The 20,684-nt window shown below is 44.0% G+C and overlaps 1 protein-coding gene across 1 annotated transcript in view; it reads left to right on the top strand.

The window, feature by feature from the left end:
• The window catches only part of LOC116879673 (membrane cofactor protein-like), a 46,017-nt gene extending 27,328 nt beyond the window's left edge, over positions 1-18,689 (top strand). Inside the window, exons 8-15 of the mRNA XM_032878070.1 lie at positions 1,630-1,680; positions 2,186-2,221; positions 2,727-2,787; positions 3,331-3,374; positions 3,682-3,716; positions 12,907-12,977; positions 14,216-14,464; positions 18,584-18,689. Coding sequence (XP_032733961.1) covers positions 1,630-1,680; positions 2,186-2,221; positions 2,727-2,787; positions 3,331-3,374; positions 3,682-3,716; positions 12,907-12,977; positions 14,216-14,464; positions 18,584-18,689 — 653 coding nt within the window. The remainder of the gene's footprint in view (positions 1-1,629; positions 1,681-2,185; positions 2,222-2,726; positions 2,788-3,330; positions 3,375-3,681; positions 3,717-12,906; positions 12,978-14,215; positions 14,465-18,583) is intronic.
• Positions 18,690-20,684: the final 1,995 nt, after the last annotated feature.

Here is a 20,684-nt window from a genome sequence, read left to right as displayed (position 1 = left end):
ACCCGTTTTGAGTTAATTTTTGTATTTGGTGAATGGCAAGGGTTAAAAGTCATCCTTTTGTGTATGTAGTTATCCAGTTTTCAAAACCATTTGTGGAAAAGATTGCTCTTTCCCTACTGAAGTTTGTCAGCACTCTTGTGGAGAATTACTTAACAACATACCCAAAGATTTATTTTGTGGCTTCTGTTCCATTTGTCTGTAGGTCTGTCTTTATGCCAGCACCATTCTGTTTTGGTTATTGTAGCTTTATAGTAAGTTTTGAAATCAGGAAATAGGAGTCCTTTCATCTTTTCTTTCTCTTTTCATGATTGCCTTGACTATTCCTAGTCCCTTGAGATTATATATGAATTTTCAGATGGATTTTTCTTTTTCTGCAAAGAGCATCATTAGAATTTTGATAGGGGTTGCATTTCATTTGTAGATTGTTTTTTATCATGTTTACATCTTAACTTTAGTAGGTCCCCCAATCCACAAACATAGGGATTGCTTTCCCTTTTTTTATGTCTTTTTAAATTTCTTTCTGCTTTAGCTTATAATTTTCAGTGTAACAAGCCCTTTACCTCCTTTGTCATGTTTATTCCAAAGTCTCTTACTCTTTTTGATTCAATTATAAATGGAATTGTTTTCTTAATTTCCTTTTTAGATTGCGTATTGTTAGTGTGTAGAAATGCAATTGATTTTTGCATGTTGATTTTGTATCCTGCAACTTTAATGAATTCATTTATTAGTTCCACCAGGTCTCTGTGTGTGTGTGTGTGTGTGTGTGTGTGTGTGTGTTTAATCTTTAGAGTTTTCTATGTAAAAGATCGTGTCACCTATGAATAGAGGTCATTTTATTTCTTCCTAATTTAGATGTTTTTTATTTCTTTTTCAACTAGTTCTGATATGAACTTGCAATAAATATGTTGAGTAGAAGTGGCAAACACAGGCACCCTGTCCTGTTCCGGATCTTTTTTCTTTTAAGATTATTTATTTATTTATTTATTTGAGAGAGAGAGAGAGAGAGAGAGAGAGCGAGCATGAGAAGGGAGAGGGTCAGAGGGAGAGGCAGACTCCCTGCTAAGCAGGGAGCCGGATGCGGGACTCGATCCCTGGACTCGATCCCAGGACTTGATCCTGGGACTCCAGGATCACGACCTGAGCCAAAGGCAGTTGCTTAACCGACTGAGCCACCCAGGCACCCCCTGTTCCAGGTCTTAAGGGAAAAACTTTAGTCCCTCACCATTAAATTTGACGTTGGCAATGGGTTTTTCATAAGTGGCTTTTGTTATGTTGAAGAGACTTTCTATTCCAGATCAGCTTCTAAATTATTTCAAAGTCCTCCTCTATTTTTTTAATTTTAAGTAGAATCATGTTGAATTCAGGCTAATTTTGAGGATATGGTAGTGTTAAGTTTGCTTCCTATACCACAGAATATTGTCACAGGAAATATCAGTGGACAGGAAGAATATTGTTGATGACATCAAATATAAATTTATAATTGATGACAGCACTTTTATTGATAACCATTAAGGAAAATGAAATTAAAAGTAGTTTCATACAAAAGCAAAAAATAAAACCAGTGAATTTATGGACCTTTAAGCTTTTGGCTATCTTTCTTTTTTAACTTATTTCCATTTTTTCCCCTAGGCTATCCCGAGCCCAGTGACCGACTAACACTTGAAGACTTTGAGGAATTAGGTATTATTTTGGCTACTAATTACTCTGCATTATGAGGCCTTGGAGTTCTGCGTGGACATATCTATTGTGTTTCAATCATTGGTAGTTAAGGAAGGAACCAAGTTTCACAAAATTGGACATTTCTAGTTTTAAATTTTAGTAGTCCAGTTAACATGCTAAACCTAAGTGGTACTGTGTATGGCGACCCGTAGGTCATTTCCTCTAATCTAGGGAATTCTGATAGTCCTGGTGAGCTTTACGAAGTAACCTGGTACAGCTCCGACAGCACAAAGCCATGAAAAGTCAGGTTCCAGTGAAGAGTTTCGCAAGACGGACCCTAAGCATGGAATCTGATTAGAAGGATTCTGTGATCAGCATGAGCTGGACACGCTAGCGCTCACCCTGACACTAGACTGAGGAGCAACTTCTCCGACGTGGCGATAGATGATGTGATCAAAATTAAGTGCATCTACCGTCTGGGACCCTGGTGTGCTCCGTCTTCAAACGGTTTTCATTTTTCTCTCAGATGCAGGCATCATCGCGGTGATTGTTCTTACTCTTCGTAAGTAGCCCGGACGTTGGTGCCACTTAATCAAAACCCAACTGCAGAGCAGTGCATTGTTTTTTAAATGACTTTTCAGTTTCTGTAGCCTGAAATGAAGTCCACCAGTCTAGGACAGCCTGACCTTGGTATGACACACTGCGTTTTGCTCGCGAATGTGTAGTCTTTTATACTGTACGTGTGCGCTTAGTCACAAACCCTAAACGTTACATGTGTTTTCAGGATGATTGGGCACAAGTTTGCGTCCCAGAGATGCTTCGGGTAATTTTCTAAACGAAGCAAGGATTCTTCTCTGGCTTCCTGGGGACTAGTCCAGTGACTCCAGGGAATGGGCCTTAGATAGTAAGAGGGTCCAGAGGGAACACGAATAGATAGGTGCTTAAGTAAAGTAACATTTTCTAGCGACTGCAATGCAACCAGCACTTACTTATTTCTGCTGCTAAATCTTGAATCTTGACACCCAGCTTTCCAAGTTTTATGTCCTTTGTCTCCCGGTCTCTTGCAGTTGTTGGCCTTGCCGTACTTTGCACCTGCCTGTATAGATGTTTTCAAAGGGGAAAGAAAGGGTAAATAAAAGCATGTTCTTCTAACTCATGGTCCTGCTCACTCTTGACATCCTTTCGTGCAGCTCTTCTGTTTGTCCCGCATACCGCCTTTTCGGAAACTGTGCCTGCGTGAGCGCCCCATCCGTTTGCTTGTGTTTACTGAAACAGCCTTGGGCTGCTCTTACGGTCCCTGCAGTCAGAGGGCTCGCTGCAGAGTGGCTGCAGCTGTTAGGGCTGCAGGAAACGTTTTGGTGGGATTTGAGATTTAAGTTGTGTAGCAAATCATGGACCTAGGTTTACCCTGCGTCCTACATTGGACTAGTGGCCAAGATTAAATTTAGAACCGCCCACGGTGGAGGCTTGGACAGTCGTATTCCTTGAAATGTTTATGATGAAAGTTTCCGTATGTCTGGGTAACTTAGGTAATTTTAAGAAGCTATGTAGGTTCTCATTCAAATACCCAATTTGATTTGTTTTTATGTAGAGCTGTTATTTATACTTGTTGAACTAGGGAAGGAAAAACAGCACTATTTGATTTCCCTCTTATGTTCTCATAATTTACAGGGTTTCAGTAAAACTGATGGGATTAAACTTAACATTACTGAGGGGTAAGATTTACAAGGCACCTCATTAACTTTATCTTTGTTTTTAATCTATAAAACTGAAAAAAGGGGGAGGCTTATAATAGAAAAAAAAAGTGTGTAAGTACATATCTCCTATCAAGAAGAGGGCTTTCAAACATCAAACTTAAAATTTTAATGAAATGTCTTTCAGTTTAGTAAGAGACTTAGAACAAATCCTGGAGCATAGACCAAGATTAAGTGCTTTGAAATTTCTGATTTTTTAGTGATTTTTAGTAATTTCCTTTCCCTGTAGCTTGGGAAATAGCTCTAACATCAAACCTAATCATTTTAGGGATGCCTGGGTGGCTCAGTCATTGTTTGCCTTCAGCTCAGGTCATGATCTCAGACTCTCTGCTCAGCAATGAGTCTGCTTCTCCTTCTCCCTCTGCCTGCTGATGACCCTGCTTGTGTTCTCTCACTCTCCCTCTCTGACAAATTAAATAAAATCTTAAAAAAAAACCACACTAATAATTTTAAGGCTCTTGGTATTCATAGTTTTATGATATATTTTGCCTTTTGATTAATCATCTGGTTTAGGCTATATAAAAAAGCATATTCTTTAGGGGCGTCTGGGTGGCTCAGTGGCTTAAATCCTCTGCCTTCAGCTCAGGTCGTGTTCCCAGGGTCCTGGGATGGAGCCCCACATTGGGCTCTGTGCTCAGCAGGGAGCCTGCTTCCCTTCCTCTCTCTGCCTGCCTCTCTGCCTACTTGTGATCTCTCTCTGTCTGTCAAATAAATAAGTAAAATCTTTAAGAAAAAAAAAAGTAGGGGCACCTGGGTGGCTCAGTGGGTTAAGCCACTGCCTTCGGCTCAGGTCATGATCTCAGGGTCCTGGGATCGAGTCCCACATCGGGCTCTCTGCTCAGCAGGGAGCCTGCTTCCCTCTCTCTCTCTCTTTCTCTCTGCCTGCCTCTCCGTCTACTTGTGATCTCTCTCTGTCAAATAAATAAATAAAATCTTAAAAAAAAAAAAGTATATTCTTTACATGTAAAGGACTCAAACTTTTTTATATTATTGGTTATTATTTTTAAACCACGGTGCCTTTGTTTGAATCTTCAGTCTTGTATTTTTAGAACACGTGATATGCATATTGGATTTCTCAATCAGTAGTATATTTTTTAGTACATATACACAATAGCATGAGAAGGAAATAGTGGAATAATTTTACAAGTCCAAAAGTTTTGTGTAGAAATAACTTCTCGAGAAAGCAAAACAAAATAGCTTTCTGCTTCTTATTTTCCTTTTTTGCTTAAATTCTCTGTGTCAAAATACTTACTGGGTCCTTAGCAAGTATTACTTGAACTCTCTGTAGTTGCCAGTTAATGGGTCTTGTAACCTGAGCCTCTGGTTTAACATGGCATCATAAGAGGATCCTGAACTCATCTCTTCTCAAACACACAGAACCTGCAGCTACGCACAGAACAGTTCCCTCTGGAAGAAATCTGAAAACGAACTTAATGAACTCCTGCACATTCGGTGGATAAAAAACCCACATCAAGGGGCACCTGACTGGCTCAGTTGGTGGGGCATCTGACTCTTGATCTTGGGCTTGTGAATTCAGGCCCCACATGGCGCATGGAGCCTACTTTTAAAAAACACAAAAATGTACATCAAAATGGGTAGGAGAGACTGAGATAGTATCTCACCATAAAATCCTCCCCAAACGTGGTAACCCACAGTCAGGCGGGAACTCAAGTCTGAGCTTCGTGGGAAGAAAAATGTTTGAACCCCCACATCTGGCACCCCATCTTTTAAGACCTACACCTGAGAGATGGGTCTGCAAACACATCTAGCTTTGAAAGCCAATAGGGCTTATGTCTATAAGGTTACAGCGAACCAAGAAACAGTTCCTGAAGTGCCCGTGTGGCTACCCCCAGGGTCCAGTGGAGAGGCAGCTGACTGAAATGCCCGGTCTCTCTGTGAAAGAGACCTGTTTGCTTCTCTTAAAAGCTTTGGGCTGAAGGGCAGGTATCTCATGTCACCCTCACCTAGGACCCGGCTGAAATACTCTTCAAAGCCCGTGGAGGCTGGAGGGCCCCATCTTCCTGCCGCCCCTCTGCCTGCTCTCAGCTGCTGGGGTCTTTCAGAAGGGAGCCTCTGCACACATCCAGGGCTTTGGCGTTTATAGCTGCCACCCAGGGAACACCGCTTGATTGCCTGGCACTGGTGACCAGGGAGGCTGCCATGGCAGGTCCCACAGGCCATAACAAAGAAGGGCCTATTAAGGGCCACAGCCCAGGACACAGCACAGAGGCAGCCAACTGAAATGTGCCACCAGTCTTTCTGGAAGGAGGCCTATTAGTGTAGCCACATCTCTGAGGCCCGAGGGACAGGCTTCTAACTAAAACACGGCTGACTGCGGTCCTCTCCAGACACCTCGCTGTCTTCCTCTGTCCCTCTGCTGGACTCCATATTGCCAGCAGCTCCAGGAAAGAAGCTCACGCAGCTATCAGGTGGCCCGTGGGGCTTACATCTGCAGGTCACACGGGACTGTAACAAACTGACCGTTGTTAACCGGCTGCCCAGTCCAGGACACAGCACAGAGGTGGCCGACTGAAGTCATCCCAGTCTTTCTGTGACAGGCCTTTTAGCTTATCTGCATAGCTGCGGCCTAAGGAATAGGCTTCTAATGAGACACATGTGGGTAAGCTCAAGACAGTCCTCCCCAGAGACTGGCAGACTGACAGGCACCTTCTTCAAACTCTCCTTCTGCCCAGCCCCAGGTTGTACATGTCTCTGGGAAAGGAGCTTGTGTACATGGCTGACGCCCCAGCTTTTGTGGCTGCTACCCAGAGGACATATCCCTTGATAACCGGCCCTGGTGGTCAGCGGGACAGTAACAAATAAAGCAATGGCTCTTAACTGACTATCACCATAGGGCCCCGTACAGAGGGAGCACCCCGAAGCATCCAGTGCCCAGCAATCCCCTGAAGGAGGTATATTTGCATGCTTTCTAAGCTGGCACCCAAGGGACTGGCTTCCATTCAGCCTAGGTGCTGACTGGGGTCTTCCTCTCCTGGACACTGACAAGTCTTGACAACACCCTCAACTCCTGAGAGCCACTGAGAACAAAGTTGGCAGCTTGGACAATCCCAAAGATTTGAGAGACCACCAAGAGCTAGGGCTGGGTTGAACGATAAGTTATATCCCTACACCAGGGTGCTGATTTAGGACTGGGAGAGCTGTTTCGTCGAACACCTAGAAACCAACAAGGTCAAGAAACATAAGAAACAAAGGATCATGTTCCAAATGAAAGAACAAGATAAAGCCTGGGGAAAAGATCATAGTGAAATGGAATTAGTGATTTACATGTTCATCAATAGATGAGTGGATAATGAACCAGTGGTACATATACAATGGGATATTATTCAGCCATAAAAAAAGGAGGAAATCTTGTTATTTGCGACAACATGGATGGATGTCGAGGCCATTTGGCTAAGTGCAGTAAGACAGAGAACACAAATAGCATATGATCTCACTTATATGTGGTCTCTTGAAAAGACAAAAACACAACTCTTCGATACAGGGAGCCAATTACTGGTTGCCGAGGCGGGTGGCAGGGATGGGTGATATGGGTGAAGGAGGTAAAAAAGGTACAAACTTCCAGTTACAAATAAGTCACAGAATGTAATGCACAGCATGGTAATATGGTTAATAATACTATATTGCATATTTGAAGGTTGCTAAGAGTAGACCTTAAAAGTTTTCATGATAAGAAAAGAACTATAACTGTATGGTGATGGATGCTAATTAGATTTATTCGTGGCTATAATTTTGCAAATGTACAAATCATATTTAAGTATGTTGTACACCCGAAACTGATGTGTTATATGTAAATTACACCTCACTTTTTTTTAAAAAATGGACAAACAATGTGAATACACATTCTTCTAAAGAAGACATAGAAATTGCCAACAGGTGTATGAAAAGATGTTCAACATCACTAAACATCAGGGAAATGCAAATCAAAACCACCAAGGGATATTATCTCACAACTGTTAGAATGGCTACTTCAAAAAGATATGACAGTAGAAAGGGGAACCCTTGTACCCTATTGGTGGGAATGTAACTTAGTGTACCATATGGAAAATAGTATGGAGATTCCTGAAAAAAATAAAAATAGAAATACCTTACCCATCAATTCCATTTATAGGTATTTATCTGAAGGAGATGATATCACTGTTTTGAAAATACACTTGCATACCAGTGTTCATTGCAGCATTATTTACAATAAGACATGAAAACAACCTAAATATCCGTCAGTAAATAAATGGATAAAGAAAATATGGTACATATATACACCATAAAATGAAAATACAGTGTCTGTGTATCTACTATATACATATATATATTATAGAATGTGGTACATTTAAGTGTATAATGCAATATTATACGTAATTGTATAGCCCATTATATAGATTCCATCATCTGATGATACGTTATTCAGCCATAGAAAAGGAAATCCTGCCATTTGTGACAACACAGATGGACCTTCGAGCATTATGCCAGGTGAAATAAAGCAGAGAAGGACAAATACTTTATGATATCACTTATACGTGGAACCTTAAAAAAATGAACTCCTAGATACAGAGAAAAGTTTGGTGGGTGCCAGAGATGGAGCGGAGTGGGGGAGGATGGGGAGAAGGGGTGTTAGTTGAACTGAGTGAAGGTGGTCAAAAGATTTGCAGTTTGCAGGACGTACTACATCGCTGAGGACATAATTGACAGAATGGTGACTATAGTTAATAATACCATATGACGTATTTGAAAGATGCTAAGGGAGTATATCTTTAAAGTGTCTGTCACACACCCACGATATATTTGTAACTGTGTTGTGGTGGATGGTAACTAAACTTATTGTGACTATTTTGCAATATATATATTTCTCAAATTATTATGTGTTCATCTAAAGCTAAAACAATGGTCTATGTCAATTATCTTTCAATTTTTTTAAAAGGCCATACTTGACTGCTTACCATCCACATTTTCTTTGTAAACAGGATATTGCAATAATAAAATTTTTAAATATTTTCAGAAAATATATCTTTAACTGGTGCAATGTAATTAATCCTATATATAGTAGCATAATTTGGAGGGAAAAGAGTTTTTAAAAAAAAGAGTGGGGGGGGGGGCGCCTGGGTGGCTCAGTGGTTAAAGCCTCTGCCTTCGGCTCAGGTCATGATCTCAGGGTCCTGGGATCGAGTCCCGCATCGGGCTCTCTGCTCAGCAGGGAGCCTGCCTCCTCCTCCTGTCTCTCTCTGCCTGCCTCTCTGCCTACTTGTGATCTGTCAAATAAATTAAAAAAAAAAAAACCCTTAAAAAAAAAAGAGTGTGGGAAGGAAAATTCATAAATGCCTAATGAGCTAATTTATGAAGAATATTTTAGGATATATGTTACCCTTTTCAAGACAGGAACATACTCTGTTAGAAAATCAGTATTCTAGAACAGCTTTATCAATTTTAGATTCTCTAAATTATTTCACGTCAGGACATTGAACTATTTTACCACTCTTTAGGTTCTATGTTGTTTCAAAGCTCAAGTCTCTCTCATGTGGGTTGGTGTTATACCTTCCTCCTTTACAATCTAGAACAATGCTTCTCTAACGTTCACGTGCACATTAATCACCTGGGGTCTTGTTAAAATGCAGATTCTGAGTCATAGGTCTGGTGCGGAGACAGATATCCTCAGTCTATGATGAGCGCCCAGCGATGTTGCCGCTGGCCTGGGCTGCACTCTGAGTCACCAGAGGGGGTGACTCGATGGAGATGCTCACATTCCTGAAACTTGAAGAAACACCATCAAGCTCAGCAAAGTTTTTCTCCTGTTTAAGATAATTGGACTTTTTAAAGATCCCTATGAAAGAGAGATTCTTTGAAAGAGAGTGTGGGCTAATAATTTATCTTTACGTTGCTGTTTAAAAAATTAAAGATTTGTGTTATATTCTTTGTAGTGCCTGATGCCCATCACCTTTCTCCCTGAAACTGAGCGTTGTTGCCTGAGAAACTTGCTTACAAGACTATAAAGTGTAAGCAGTCACTGCTCTGTTTCTAGGGCTAACTCCAGAAGCAGGACACTAGGCACAGACCATCCCAGATGGCTGCTGCAACTTGGTATAAAATGGATTTTGGTGGAAACTTGCACTTGTGATGACTTGGGAACATGTCACCCTTCTGCAGCCTCCATTCCAAAACACAAACATTGTGGAAGTCGTCACATTTCAGGTCCTCAAATGTCTCCGAATTGTTTGATGAACGTGGCCCCACACGGATGGGTTCTGCTGTGGTCGTCTGTTCTTAGTCTCAGCTAGGAATAGAATGGGATCCCCAGGGCATGTGAAATGGGCCCTTTTCCTTCAGTTTCCTTCAATTTCCTTCTAGAACTCACTTGCTGCCAGACTTTCTCATCTGGGAGTCCGCACCCCTTGCCCAGTGCTTTGCTGGTGCTTGAGCCATGTCTGGCTTCTCATGACTGTGTGGGTCCAGAAAACAGATGCATTTGCTTGGCATTAATGTGTTCACATGTGGGTGGTGATTTTCGTCTCATAAATGCACGATTTTCTCTACTCTGGTAACATCATGATCCCTGGAGAAGCGAGAGTTTGCTGAAGTCCATTAGAATCATACATACTTTATGTATTTTATTACCGGTGACGAAATAGTTTTCCCATTTTTTTTTCTGTTAAGGGTCTTTATTATTTGGTTTAACTCAGACCGGTTTTTACAATAATGACTGAGCCAGTCACTGTAATCTTTAAGCCGTCAGTGCTTCAGTGAAGGTTATAGAAGTCTGGGATGTCCTCCATCAAGTGGCCGGATCAGGCTGTGGGGAGAGGAGTGACAAGGGGCAAAAAAGGGAAGAATCAAATCAACTTGAACCTTTTTCTACGTGGCTCTCAAATTCTTGAGCTCTCAACAAATTCTTCAGACAATTTTAAACAGCTAATAGATAAGAAAGGATTTTGTAGTTAGTCGAGAGAGCAAACTTCAGATCCATCCCAGGAAAATGGGGTGTCCGGTAATAAGTTTTACGGAGTCTTCCCTGGGGGGAAAGCAGATGTGCCTCAGGGAGAAACTGCTCGATGCGGAAGTCAAGATGCATCTGAAGATGTCTGTCGTAAAACTGACTTCTCAGTGTTCCATGGATCGCATATGTGCTCTGCGTGTTCCCTCTGAATCTAACGTGTGAGAGGCAAGGACCCTTTGTCCTCACAGAGAGTTTACACGATTTGCATCAGTCTAAGTGGTTTCAGGGGTAAACAGATTGCACAGAAATTTAAAATGAGTTCAAGTGCAGGGAAGAAAAATGTCCTTTTTCAGAAGACAAAATACATTTTATTTAATTTTGTAAATAGATTTGACTTCAATTCATAAATATTAGCTCTGTAAATGCATTTATTTGTTTTCCTTTACCAGATATTTTTAGCATATGAAAGAGACCAACAAAAAAGTTTAGATTTTGAAAAATTTTGAATTGCATTGCCTTAGACCTTTTGAGCCTCACTACCCTCTGCCCTAATGAAAGGAACTGGAAGCCGTCCTCTGTGCCAGAAGGTGTGTCTCCACGGCCAGGAAGAGACAGACACATATACCACCACTTATGTGAGGTGCTACCCCACCTTACAGTCAGGAGTCTGGGAGCAGACTCTACAGAGCCCAATAGGAAAGGCAGTTTCTTGGTAAAAGCAGAGTGGTGTCTGGGGTCAGATGAGCTCAGAGGAAGACCCATCGTACCAACCGGAAGTGGCAGGAGGGGCCTCCCCAGTCCTGTGAACCTTCTTGGTCTCTCAGAATTCCTTTGAGGCTAAGGCCAACCAGGAAGGTAGATTTCAGTCTGTTGTGAGCTTCAAGGTGTCTGCAAACATTTGAAGGTCGTATAATGGATGCTGAAGGTCATATAAGACCTCTGTGATCAGTAATCCAAGGTTAGATTTCACCATCTTTAAACTGCTTTGTTGTTCTATCAAATAAGTGTTATCTTAAAATTTAGCTGAGTCCTTTTTATCTTTCTCTCTCGGATTTTGTTTAAAATTCTATGTGAAAAGGGTTCCACCACCACACAAACAAAAGGAAACACACGATTTCCTTGGCGGTGAGGGCTAAATGGGGCATTATTGGGCTCGAAGGCTGGTGGAATTGTTACCAAAAGTTTCATCTCAGAGCCAGATTTAAGATTTCGTTTTTAGGTCCTACATGTGTTTCTCTCCAGTCTTCCCAGTTAGCCCTCATTTTAATTTAAATGAAGTCTTTACTAAGTACTTTGTATCATACTGTTCTATTTCTTGCTTTGGAGAGACTCAGAAATGAGACACAAGGATACGACAGTTTCTATACTGAGACTAGTTGAACTTTCGCTACTAGAAATACATGTTTTTAATTGTCCGTTCTCTCAGTGGGCCTCTGGATTTAATTTCTGTACTTCACTGATGTTTTCTGGGTAAACTGCCTTGTAGGAAACAAGAGGTTGGAGGTGATATACCACTTAGCAGAGTAAATCAGCCACTGAGGCAGAGCAGATGCACTAAATTGTTTCCACAAACCAGTGCCTCAGTTTATCTTTTGATCCTGTTAAATTCTCAAGGTCCTTCAAAGTTATTCTGTAGTTGTCATGCTCTCGTGAATGCAGCCACTAAGCCATAAGGCTGAATGTAGTAGTCACCATCCTTTGATGATGCTTTGAACGGGGGATGAACTTCAGTATGGACATCAGGCCTATTTTCCCTTAAATAACACTTGAATTTATAGGACAACTCAACACTGTAACCCTGGTAGTATTTAGGTGGGGAAATCATTTTTAAAATAAATCTCCATATTTAGAGAACTATAGTTCAAAATGAATTACATTTCATTTGTAAAGAAAGTGATTTTTAAATCCTTTTTGTTCAAAGATTAATGCCAAGTCTTAAGATTCCAGGAACTTCCAGGAACTCTAAGATGTGTTTTATATATTGTTTAGTGTTAAATGCCGTTACTAATATGTGTATGGTACTTCAGCCCTTAAAGATTAAAAACAGGAACACTGCATATTGGGAATTTGAACAAGTCTGACTTCCTTAACTAAGAATATTAGTGGAAAATGTTCTAAATAAGGTTTTTATTCAATTAGCCAACATATAGTACATGATTAGTTTTTGATGTAGTGTTCGTTTCATTAGTTGTTAGTTTGGTTCCCAGAGTCGAGAGTCTCTCATGGTTTGTCTCCCTCTCTGATTTCTTCCCATTCAGTCTTCCCTTTCTTCCCCTGTGGTCCTCTGCTCTATATGTTTTTGTTTAATTTCCTGGTGATTTAAGGAAGCTATAAAGTGTACGGATCTGTGCTTTACTTTTTAAAGCATCAGCAAGCTGTCTGAGACAGGCATGAGGCATCAGATCTGTTGCAAACCCCTGTACAACATCAGGGATCCAGCGCTCACATAGCAAGAACACCAGCCGGTGCCAGAGGGAACACTGTGGCCTTGCAGTTTTCTCTAAGAGGATTCTGTTCTTTAGGAAAATTCGATTCCACTCTAAATTCCGGCAGGGGGCCCTCTTCTCCCGGTACTTGAATGCAGAGAAGTCTTACTTTAGACAAGGTTGTGTGAAACGGGTGAGGTTTGCAGGAACGTGGCCATCGCAGAAGCTCAGGTTATCTCAGTCTGAGTGTTCAGGCGCATCTCACCTTCTGTGCTAAAAGCAGAGTAAAGATTAAGGCGCGCGTTTCAGAGAAGGAGACTCCCTGCCCTTGGTCTAGCAAAGGGACAGAAAGAGCCAGCCGCTGAGGTGGCGGCAGATGATTGGTTGGGACAGACTGTGGCCCCTGCGTCCTCACCCCAGGCAAGGTCTCCTTCAGAGAAGCCCAGTGGGACGGAGGAGGGACGGCCACTCGAACTCACATGACACTTGTATGAGTTTCATCTTGCACTTGGACGGTTAGTAGGGCCAGTTCAGCAAAGAAGCGTTGCCCCGGGAAGGATAAGGTTGGGAAAACAGCGCGGAGCAGCGTAAGTCCTGTCTGCAGATGAAGGCATGTCTGTGATGCACTGTGTTCGTTCCCTCTGGGATCCGGGAGGGACTCGGGGAGGGCCAGCTGGAGCAGAAGGAAACAGGAATTCCGAATTCAGTGCGGAGGGAAAGCCGTACCCTCCCCAGCGGTACCCTCCCCACTGCCGCCTACTCTTCAGGGGGGTAGTAGCACTGGCTCCGAAGCAAGGGATGGCTGGGCCCTTTATTTGTAACAGGCCGAACTGAATCTTTTCAACCAAAGATTGTTATGCTTTTGAAAATAAATAGACTTGTACAGTAGTTTCTGCTTCAAATTTAATTTTTTCATTTTAGTAGATTTATGTGGAAATTGTTATATATGTATAAATATAAATTATGCTCTTTGTCAGACAACTTATCAATCATCTAACATAAGGGGAAAACAGAAAGTTTCTGTAATGACATAAAAACGTGTATGTAAATTTACAAATTTGCTGGAACTGTAAGAATGTATTTGCAGTGAAATGAGACGTCCCATGTGTCGGATCTTTATTGCTTGTTTTTTTGAAAACTGGATCTTCAAATGTTGCAAAAAATAAAGTGTAGATTGGAGAAGTTTCACTTGTGATGATGTGTTCTTTCCAGCGTGCTTGATCTCAGAGGACACGTGCTTGCCCCTGGGGCCCAGCTTCCCTTAGCATCCCACTCCTGCCCGGAGGTGTTCAGCCACAGCATGTGACCTACAGCATCAAGTCCAAGTTGCTTAGTGTGCTCCTCGAAGGCTTCCTACGATTAAGTCCCAGCTTTTCTTCCTAAGATTTCTCCTCCTGCTGCTCCATGTACTTCTTCAAATAAGCTGCGTCCACCAGGCAAACCGTGTGCCCCGAGTGCTCTGCTGAGTTCTTGGTTCACGGCCGCCTGGAGCCCTCATGGTCCTGCCGGATCCTGGGCATCTTCCAAGGCTCAGCTCCCACTGCCCACCTGCTGAAGCTTTTCCTGATTCGCCCAGCTCTCAGAGCTTTTGTGATTACCCAGCCTCAGGTCACACCACCTCTATATCCCTGCCTCTGGGAAAGAGACTCGCCTTCCTCATCACTGGAGTGCATGGGTGTGGTCAAGTACAGAAAAGCCCAACTCCCAGCAATGAAAGTCTAAAATTTGATTTGTGTAACTAATAATGGGGTTTGCTTTTGTTTATGCAGAAAGCTTCCTGGTCCTTTTGCAGATTTAAATAAACTCAGAGTGTTAAATGTCTGAGATCAGGCCTTAGTGTTCTGCACCATGTTGCACAGGGGATGGCCTCAGAAGCTTTACTGATGCTGGGGTCCCAGCCCCCTGGGTTTTCTTATGTAATTCGCCTGGGATGAGGCCTGGGCATAGGGAATTTTTTAAGCCTCGCAAGTGATTCTTATATGCAGTTAAGGCATAGAACCTCTGCATTTGTGATTCTCAAGCTCCATAGCCCATTTCTATATATAAATTCATAAAGACAGAAGTAAAGCTTATATATACAAAATGCTGTTTTTTATTTTTTTAAAGGTTGATTTTGGTTGGGGGGAAGGACAGAGGGAGAGGGAATATGAATCTCAAGCAGACTCCTGGCTGAGCACAGAGTTCCATGCTGGATCCCATGATCCTGAGATCATGACCCAAGGTGAAATCAAGAGTCAGACACCTAACTGACTGAGTCACCCAGGTACCCCACAAGATGCTGCTTTTCAAATATAGCCTATTACATCAGAATATAGTCTGAGACATAAGATGTTGCCTAAGGAAACAAGGCTATTTGTGGTTTGAAAAAACAGAGGCAATCTTTCTGATGACACTGCATGGAAATTAGGTTGTCTATCAATAAATAAAACAATTTATTAAATTGTAATTGGCTATGGCTTGAGACTATAGAATATTTTTTAAATTGGCATAAAATGTACAGGGGAGCTTTTAAGGTAACAACCAGAAAGTTTTCTGTAAGAAAGCTGGAGAGAGAAAGGATGGGCAAGAATCTGAATTTGCATTGTTCCAGAATATTTTAGCTTTAAAGAAAATGGGCAGCTTTGTTATTTGAAAACTTAGTAATGACCGACAGCTAACATTTTAAGCAAGAATGAACTCTCTTACAGATTTTCACATTTGCATATTTCTACTCAAGAGCAGTATTTAACATAGTCTACTGATTCCCAGAAATGATGAAAAGTCGACTACCTGGGCACATCATTTTTTCTCTACTTAATTTTGCTTTCATCATTTCAAATTTCATCCTGAAAAGTTGCACTGAACTGAAGCGGTCCCTCTTTCTGCGGCGTAGCTCTGCTGCCCTCCTGTGGACGCTCTGGGCATATGACAGTCCCCAAGTCCTTCCAACCAGGTCATTCATTATTCAGAGGTTCCCATCCTTCCTGTGATTCCCAGAAGACATTTTAAGTTTTGTTTTGGATCCAGCATTAACTAGGTCTTTTATGCTTACCTTCTGTGAAATCAATATTTTAAAAGGGCTAATCTCTGCCCCATCTTGCTTGAATATGGGGAAGCAGAATTCTGAGGGCTGTGGTCCTTTCTCTCCCTCTCACTTATATACCCAAAGGTAAAGGAATCACCACAAGTATAGGTCCCAATGAGAAAGTTACCACCCACCCCCACCCCCCCGATTCCTGGCTCACTATCTCCCTTACACAGCGTTTGAAAACTGGAATTGTTTTCTGTGGCAGTGGCAGCAAGATTTGAGCTGAACTATGGGAACCAAGCAAGAGCTCTGGTATGCTGGTGCTTAAGGCTGGCGGCTTCAGGGAGAATCGGGAGACCACCGTCATTCAGATAAGCACTTAGTTACGCTGCCTGGGAAAATGCTGGTCATCAGATTACCCAGCACCAGCGGAAAATGCTCCTGGGAAAACACCCCTTCAATCTGTATTTGACATGGTGCTCAATTCCTTACTGTAGAATTTCTTGGATGAGACCCCATAGGACCACGCTTCTCCAATTGCAGTGTACAGGTAAGTCTTGTTACAAAGCATATTCTGGGGATGACTGGGTGGCTCAGTTGGTTAAGCTGCTGCCTTTGGCTCCAGTCATGATCCCAGAGTCCTGGGATCGAGTCCCACATCGGGCTCCTTGCTCAGCGGGGAGCCTGCTTCTCTCTCTGCCTCTGCCTGCCACTCTGCCTGCTTGGGCTCTCAATCCCTCTGACAAATAAATAAATAAAATACTTAAAAAAATAAAAAAGCATATTCTGATGCAGCAGGTCCCAGCTGGGGCCCAAGGTACAGCTTTCCCAGGAGTAGTTCTACTTCCTGCTGCTTGTGGTAGGCTAATGGCCTGCAGAAATTTTGGAGTCCTAATACCTGACCCCTGGGAATGTCCCTCCTCTCTGTGGCGAAGGGTCTTTGCACCTGGGATCTTGGCTGGGGCCCTGAGTGTAATGAATGCCTCAGTTCCCTGGAAGGGAGGACAGTGAGGAAGCTGTGTGTGGCAGGAGGTGGCCACGTGTCCGAGAGGCTGAAGGCTCTGCCTGGAGGGTACAGAGCCAGGACCACAGCCACAGACGCAGCTCTAGAAGCCAGAAAGGTAAGGATGCAGATTCTGCTAGGACCTCTCGTGGGAGCCTGGCCCCGCCAATGCCCGAGTTCAGCCTAGTGGGATGATGTCGCACTGTGGATGTCTGAGCTGAAAACAATGACGTTTGTTATTTTAAGAGTTACCGTGTGAATGTTTGGGTCCCGCCAGAATCCCCAGGTTCAAATCCTAACCCCCAAGGTGACAGTCCTAGGAGATGGGGCTTTGGGAAGGGACTAGGGTCATGGGGGCAGAGGCTTCATGAATGGGCCAGTGCCCTTGTAAAGAGGCCCAAGAAAGTTCCCTCAGCCCCTTTCCCCTGAGAAGGCAGGGTCTTTGAACCAGCTAACTGCTCCCAGCCAGCACCGAATCTGCCAGCCCCTTGATCTTGGGCTTCCCAGCATGGCAAAGAGAAGTATCCACTGTTTAGAAGCTGTGCAGGCTGTATATTTTCTCACAGCAGCCCAAGGAGACGAAGACCAACCCCAAGTTGCTGCGTTTGTTACCAGAAATACACACCTGCGCTAGGGGTCCTCACAGCACCATTTGAGTAGGAAAGCAAGACCACAGAGGGGTGGCTCTTGACAGTGGCTGCACCTGAGAGTCACCTGGGGAAACTAGAACAAAAATGTAGGTCCGATCCCGGAACAGTATAACTAGTTTGCGTGGTCTTGAAAAACAGATTCAAGATGTCTTCCGACGTCTGCGCAAAACACTTGCTCAAGAGGCCACAGCCCTCCGACCTGCAGATTCCCCAGGTCTCACCACCTCCCCCCCCCACCATGAAGTCAAATCTGCCTAATCTTTGAATACCTTCCCAGAAGAGGTTCACCCTGTCTTCAAGGGTTCACGGAGACTGTGCACCAGAAGTAGACCTCCCGCGTCTTTTATAAGTAGGGGAGTCCTCGGTGCTCTCCTTTACCAGCCGTGGGACAAGTGTGCTCAGTTTGGCAAAATTTCTCAAAGGGTCACAGACCACCGAGGTGCCAGGGCTTGGGCCCGTTGGGAACCAGCCTCGGTTTCCCCTTCTGTGAGCAGCGTCCCTTGGCCCAGGCTGGAACGTTTCTCTTTTCTGCGATCTTTTCTCTCGTTTACGTTTCTTGGCTCACAGAATTCCCTCCTTGTCCTACCGGGCTGGCTTCTCAAATGCTTAGGAAGCGGCTAAACCTACCCGGACCCCACTTATCACGGAAGTATGGAGGCAATGACAGATGAAAAAGAGAGACGTGACGACTTGACTAGAGGGAAATATTTATTCAGGGAGGAGCATCAACAGACCCGTCACAGAAGGAGAATTCAACAGCAACCACTGCCCGCATGGGCGGCACCTACCACCTTCCAGCACCATGCAACCCGGGCACCAGATACAGCACAGCCATTTCTCAAAATACATTCGGTTCTCTCTTACCTCTGCAGTAAGGGATCATAAATGCAGTTAAAGAAGTTAGGGGGAAAGGGCGCGCGGTGGTCCTTGAGCGCTCTCTGCCCGTGGGTCCTCCAGGAAACCGCAGGCGGTGGCTCCCCAGAGCCGGCACGAGGCTTCGGGGCCGCTGCTTTTCCCCCTACATCATAACCGATTTCAAATGGTGCTAGACAAAAACAGACTCTGAACACCAGGAGAAATCGGTCAGCCTGTGTAAGAGATGGGTCCGTTGGTGCTCCCGGGGGTCCCGCACATGACCTCGCAGGTGGCGAGTCCGATTCCAGCCGCACTGCCACAGCAGCGGACTGGCCCGGGGCCTCTGGAGCAGGCGCAGTGCTGACGCGGATGGGACCGTCCTCCGGATAATGTAAGGGCCTGGTTAGCCAGAGGAACTTAGTTGCAAACCCCGGATATAGGGGCGGGCCAGGCCGGATGGAAACATCCAATCAGTGGGGCATGCATATATTTACTGTGGTGAGTTGAAATCCCATTGGCCACCTGTGTGTGGGCCGGGCTCAACCACCTATATAAAGGTTAGTCTGTGAGGCTGGGGAGTAGTGGGAGTAGGAGGAGGAGGTGGAATAGCGGTCAGGGTTGTCTTTGGGAGAGTCGGAGCACAGTGGTCATCATGGTCATCAGGAGCGTGGTGGTTGTTCTGCTCATCGTGGTCAGAGGCAGCGGCACCGTGGCCAATGGCCTCACCGCCAGCAGCCTCATTCCGGGAAGCCCTGTCCAGGGAGCGACCTCATCGGCAGCAGCCTCGTCTGGAGTGGCCTCCTCCTGGGAACTGCCCTGGCCGGAGTGGCCTCATCTGGGGAGCTGCCTCGTGGGGGAGAGGCCTCCTCCAGAGCGGCCTTGTCCGGAGGGACTTCTTGGGAGCGGCCTTGTCGGGGTCGTCGTAGTTGTCTCTTCGTAAGAGACGGCCCCTACCAGTCGGTTTTCAATGCTTGGCGCGATTTTCAATGCTTGGCACGAAATAAAGCTTTGCTTGACTTTCGCTTTGCATCAGTCTCGTTCCTTTGATCACGGACCCTAACAGGTACCACAAAAGAGAAAATCCCAGTGTTAGGATGAAATGGAAAGCTCTTAGGCCAAAGTCCAAACACGGGACCAGAAGCAGTTCTTCTGATTCAGGAACATACAAAGAATTCAAACAGACCAAGTAACTGTTAAGCAGAAGATTCCTGGAACTCACACCTTACGGTGGACTCATCAATTGGGCAGGACCACCTGTGAACTCTTTCATCCCTCTGGACTTAAAACAGACCCAGGCTGAAAGGACAGCCCCTTGCACTTTTGTTCTTTGTCTCTTTCTCTTCTGTAATCCTGGTCCTGGAAACCTTAAACACTTTGTGTGAGAAGAGGCAAGCAAAGATAAAACAGTGGAAAACAGAAATAAAAGAGTATTTTCCCTAAGGCTTAGGATTGCTCAAGATACTAGTCCTAGGCCTTCCTAAAAAGGAAGCTAGGGAAGTAGACCGGGGACTTGGAAGAATTCCGAGAGAGCAGTTTGAGAGAAAACAACCAGCCAAGTAAGAAAATAATTCTTCGGATGCTAGCATCACAGAATGAGGAATTTCCTGGAATTCTCAAATCTACCACTTCTATTTCAATGGCCCAGTTATACCAGACACCTGATTGATATCATCTTCCTCACCATAAGGGGTGATCTCAGGCTCCTCTTTAGGGCTAGAACATGCCGCTAACAGTACGTATGACCTATATTTAACTGTGCTGTCTCAAGAGTACCATAACAGTATTGCCTGAGCACTAAATAAATTTAACTCCAGAAATAATGTAAAAACTAAGACTTTACTGGAATATCCCAGTGAGGCTCAAGGAAGTATTTTATCATGTAACACTCATAAAAATGTCACTAAAATCCACTTCACCCATTTCAGTCCCTCCAAGGATCCATCTGTTAATGCAACTGCTTTCCTAGAACCTAGCTTCTCTCTTCCACCCAGATTTTCTCAAAAGTTCCAGCTCAAGTTGGCTTATAGTTGGTTGAACTACCTGCCCTCACTGTCCGGATCTCTTAGTTCACTAAAGTCTCCATGATCTTCCTAAGGTAAGTGAAATTTCTTTAGCAGATTTCAACAGAACACAGCACTAAAAAAGGAGCAGGGAGGGGTGCCTGGGTGGTTCAGTGGGTTAAAGCCTCTGCCTTCAGCTCAGGTCATGATCCCAGGGTCCTGGAACCGAGCCCCACACTGGGCTCTCTGCTCAGCAGGGAGCCTGCTTCCTCCTTTCTCTCTCTGCCTGCCTCTCTGCCTACTTGTGATCTCTGTCTGTCAAATAAATAAATAAAATCTTTTAAAATAAAAACAAAATAAAAAAGGAACAGAGAAATGCAGAAACTATCT

Source organism: Lontra canadensis, unplaced genomic scaffold (assembly GCF_010015895.1).
Source record: "Lontra canadensis isolate GAN:19392208 unplaced genomic scaffold, GSC_riverotter_1.0 scaffold63, whole genome shotgun sequence".
In the NCBI taxonomy this organism is placed as follows: domain Eukaryota; kingdom Metazoa; phylum Chordata; class Mammalia; order Carnivora; family Mustelidae; genus Lontra; species Lontra canadensis.
Note: the sequence above shows the minus strand (reverse complement) of the source record. Positions and strands in the feature narration are given on the sequence as shown.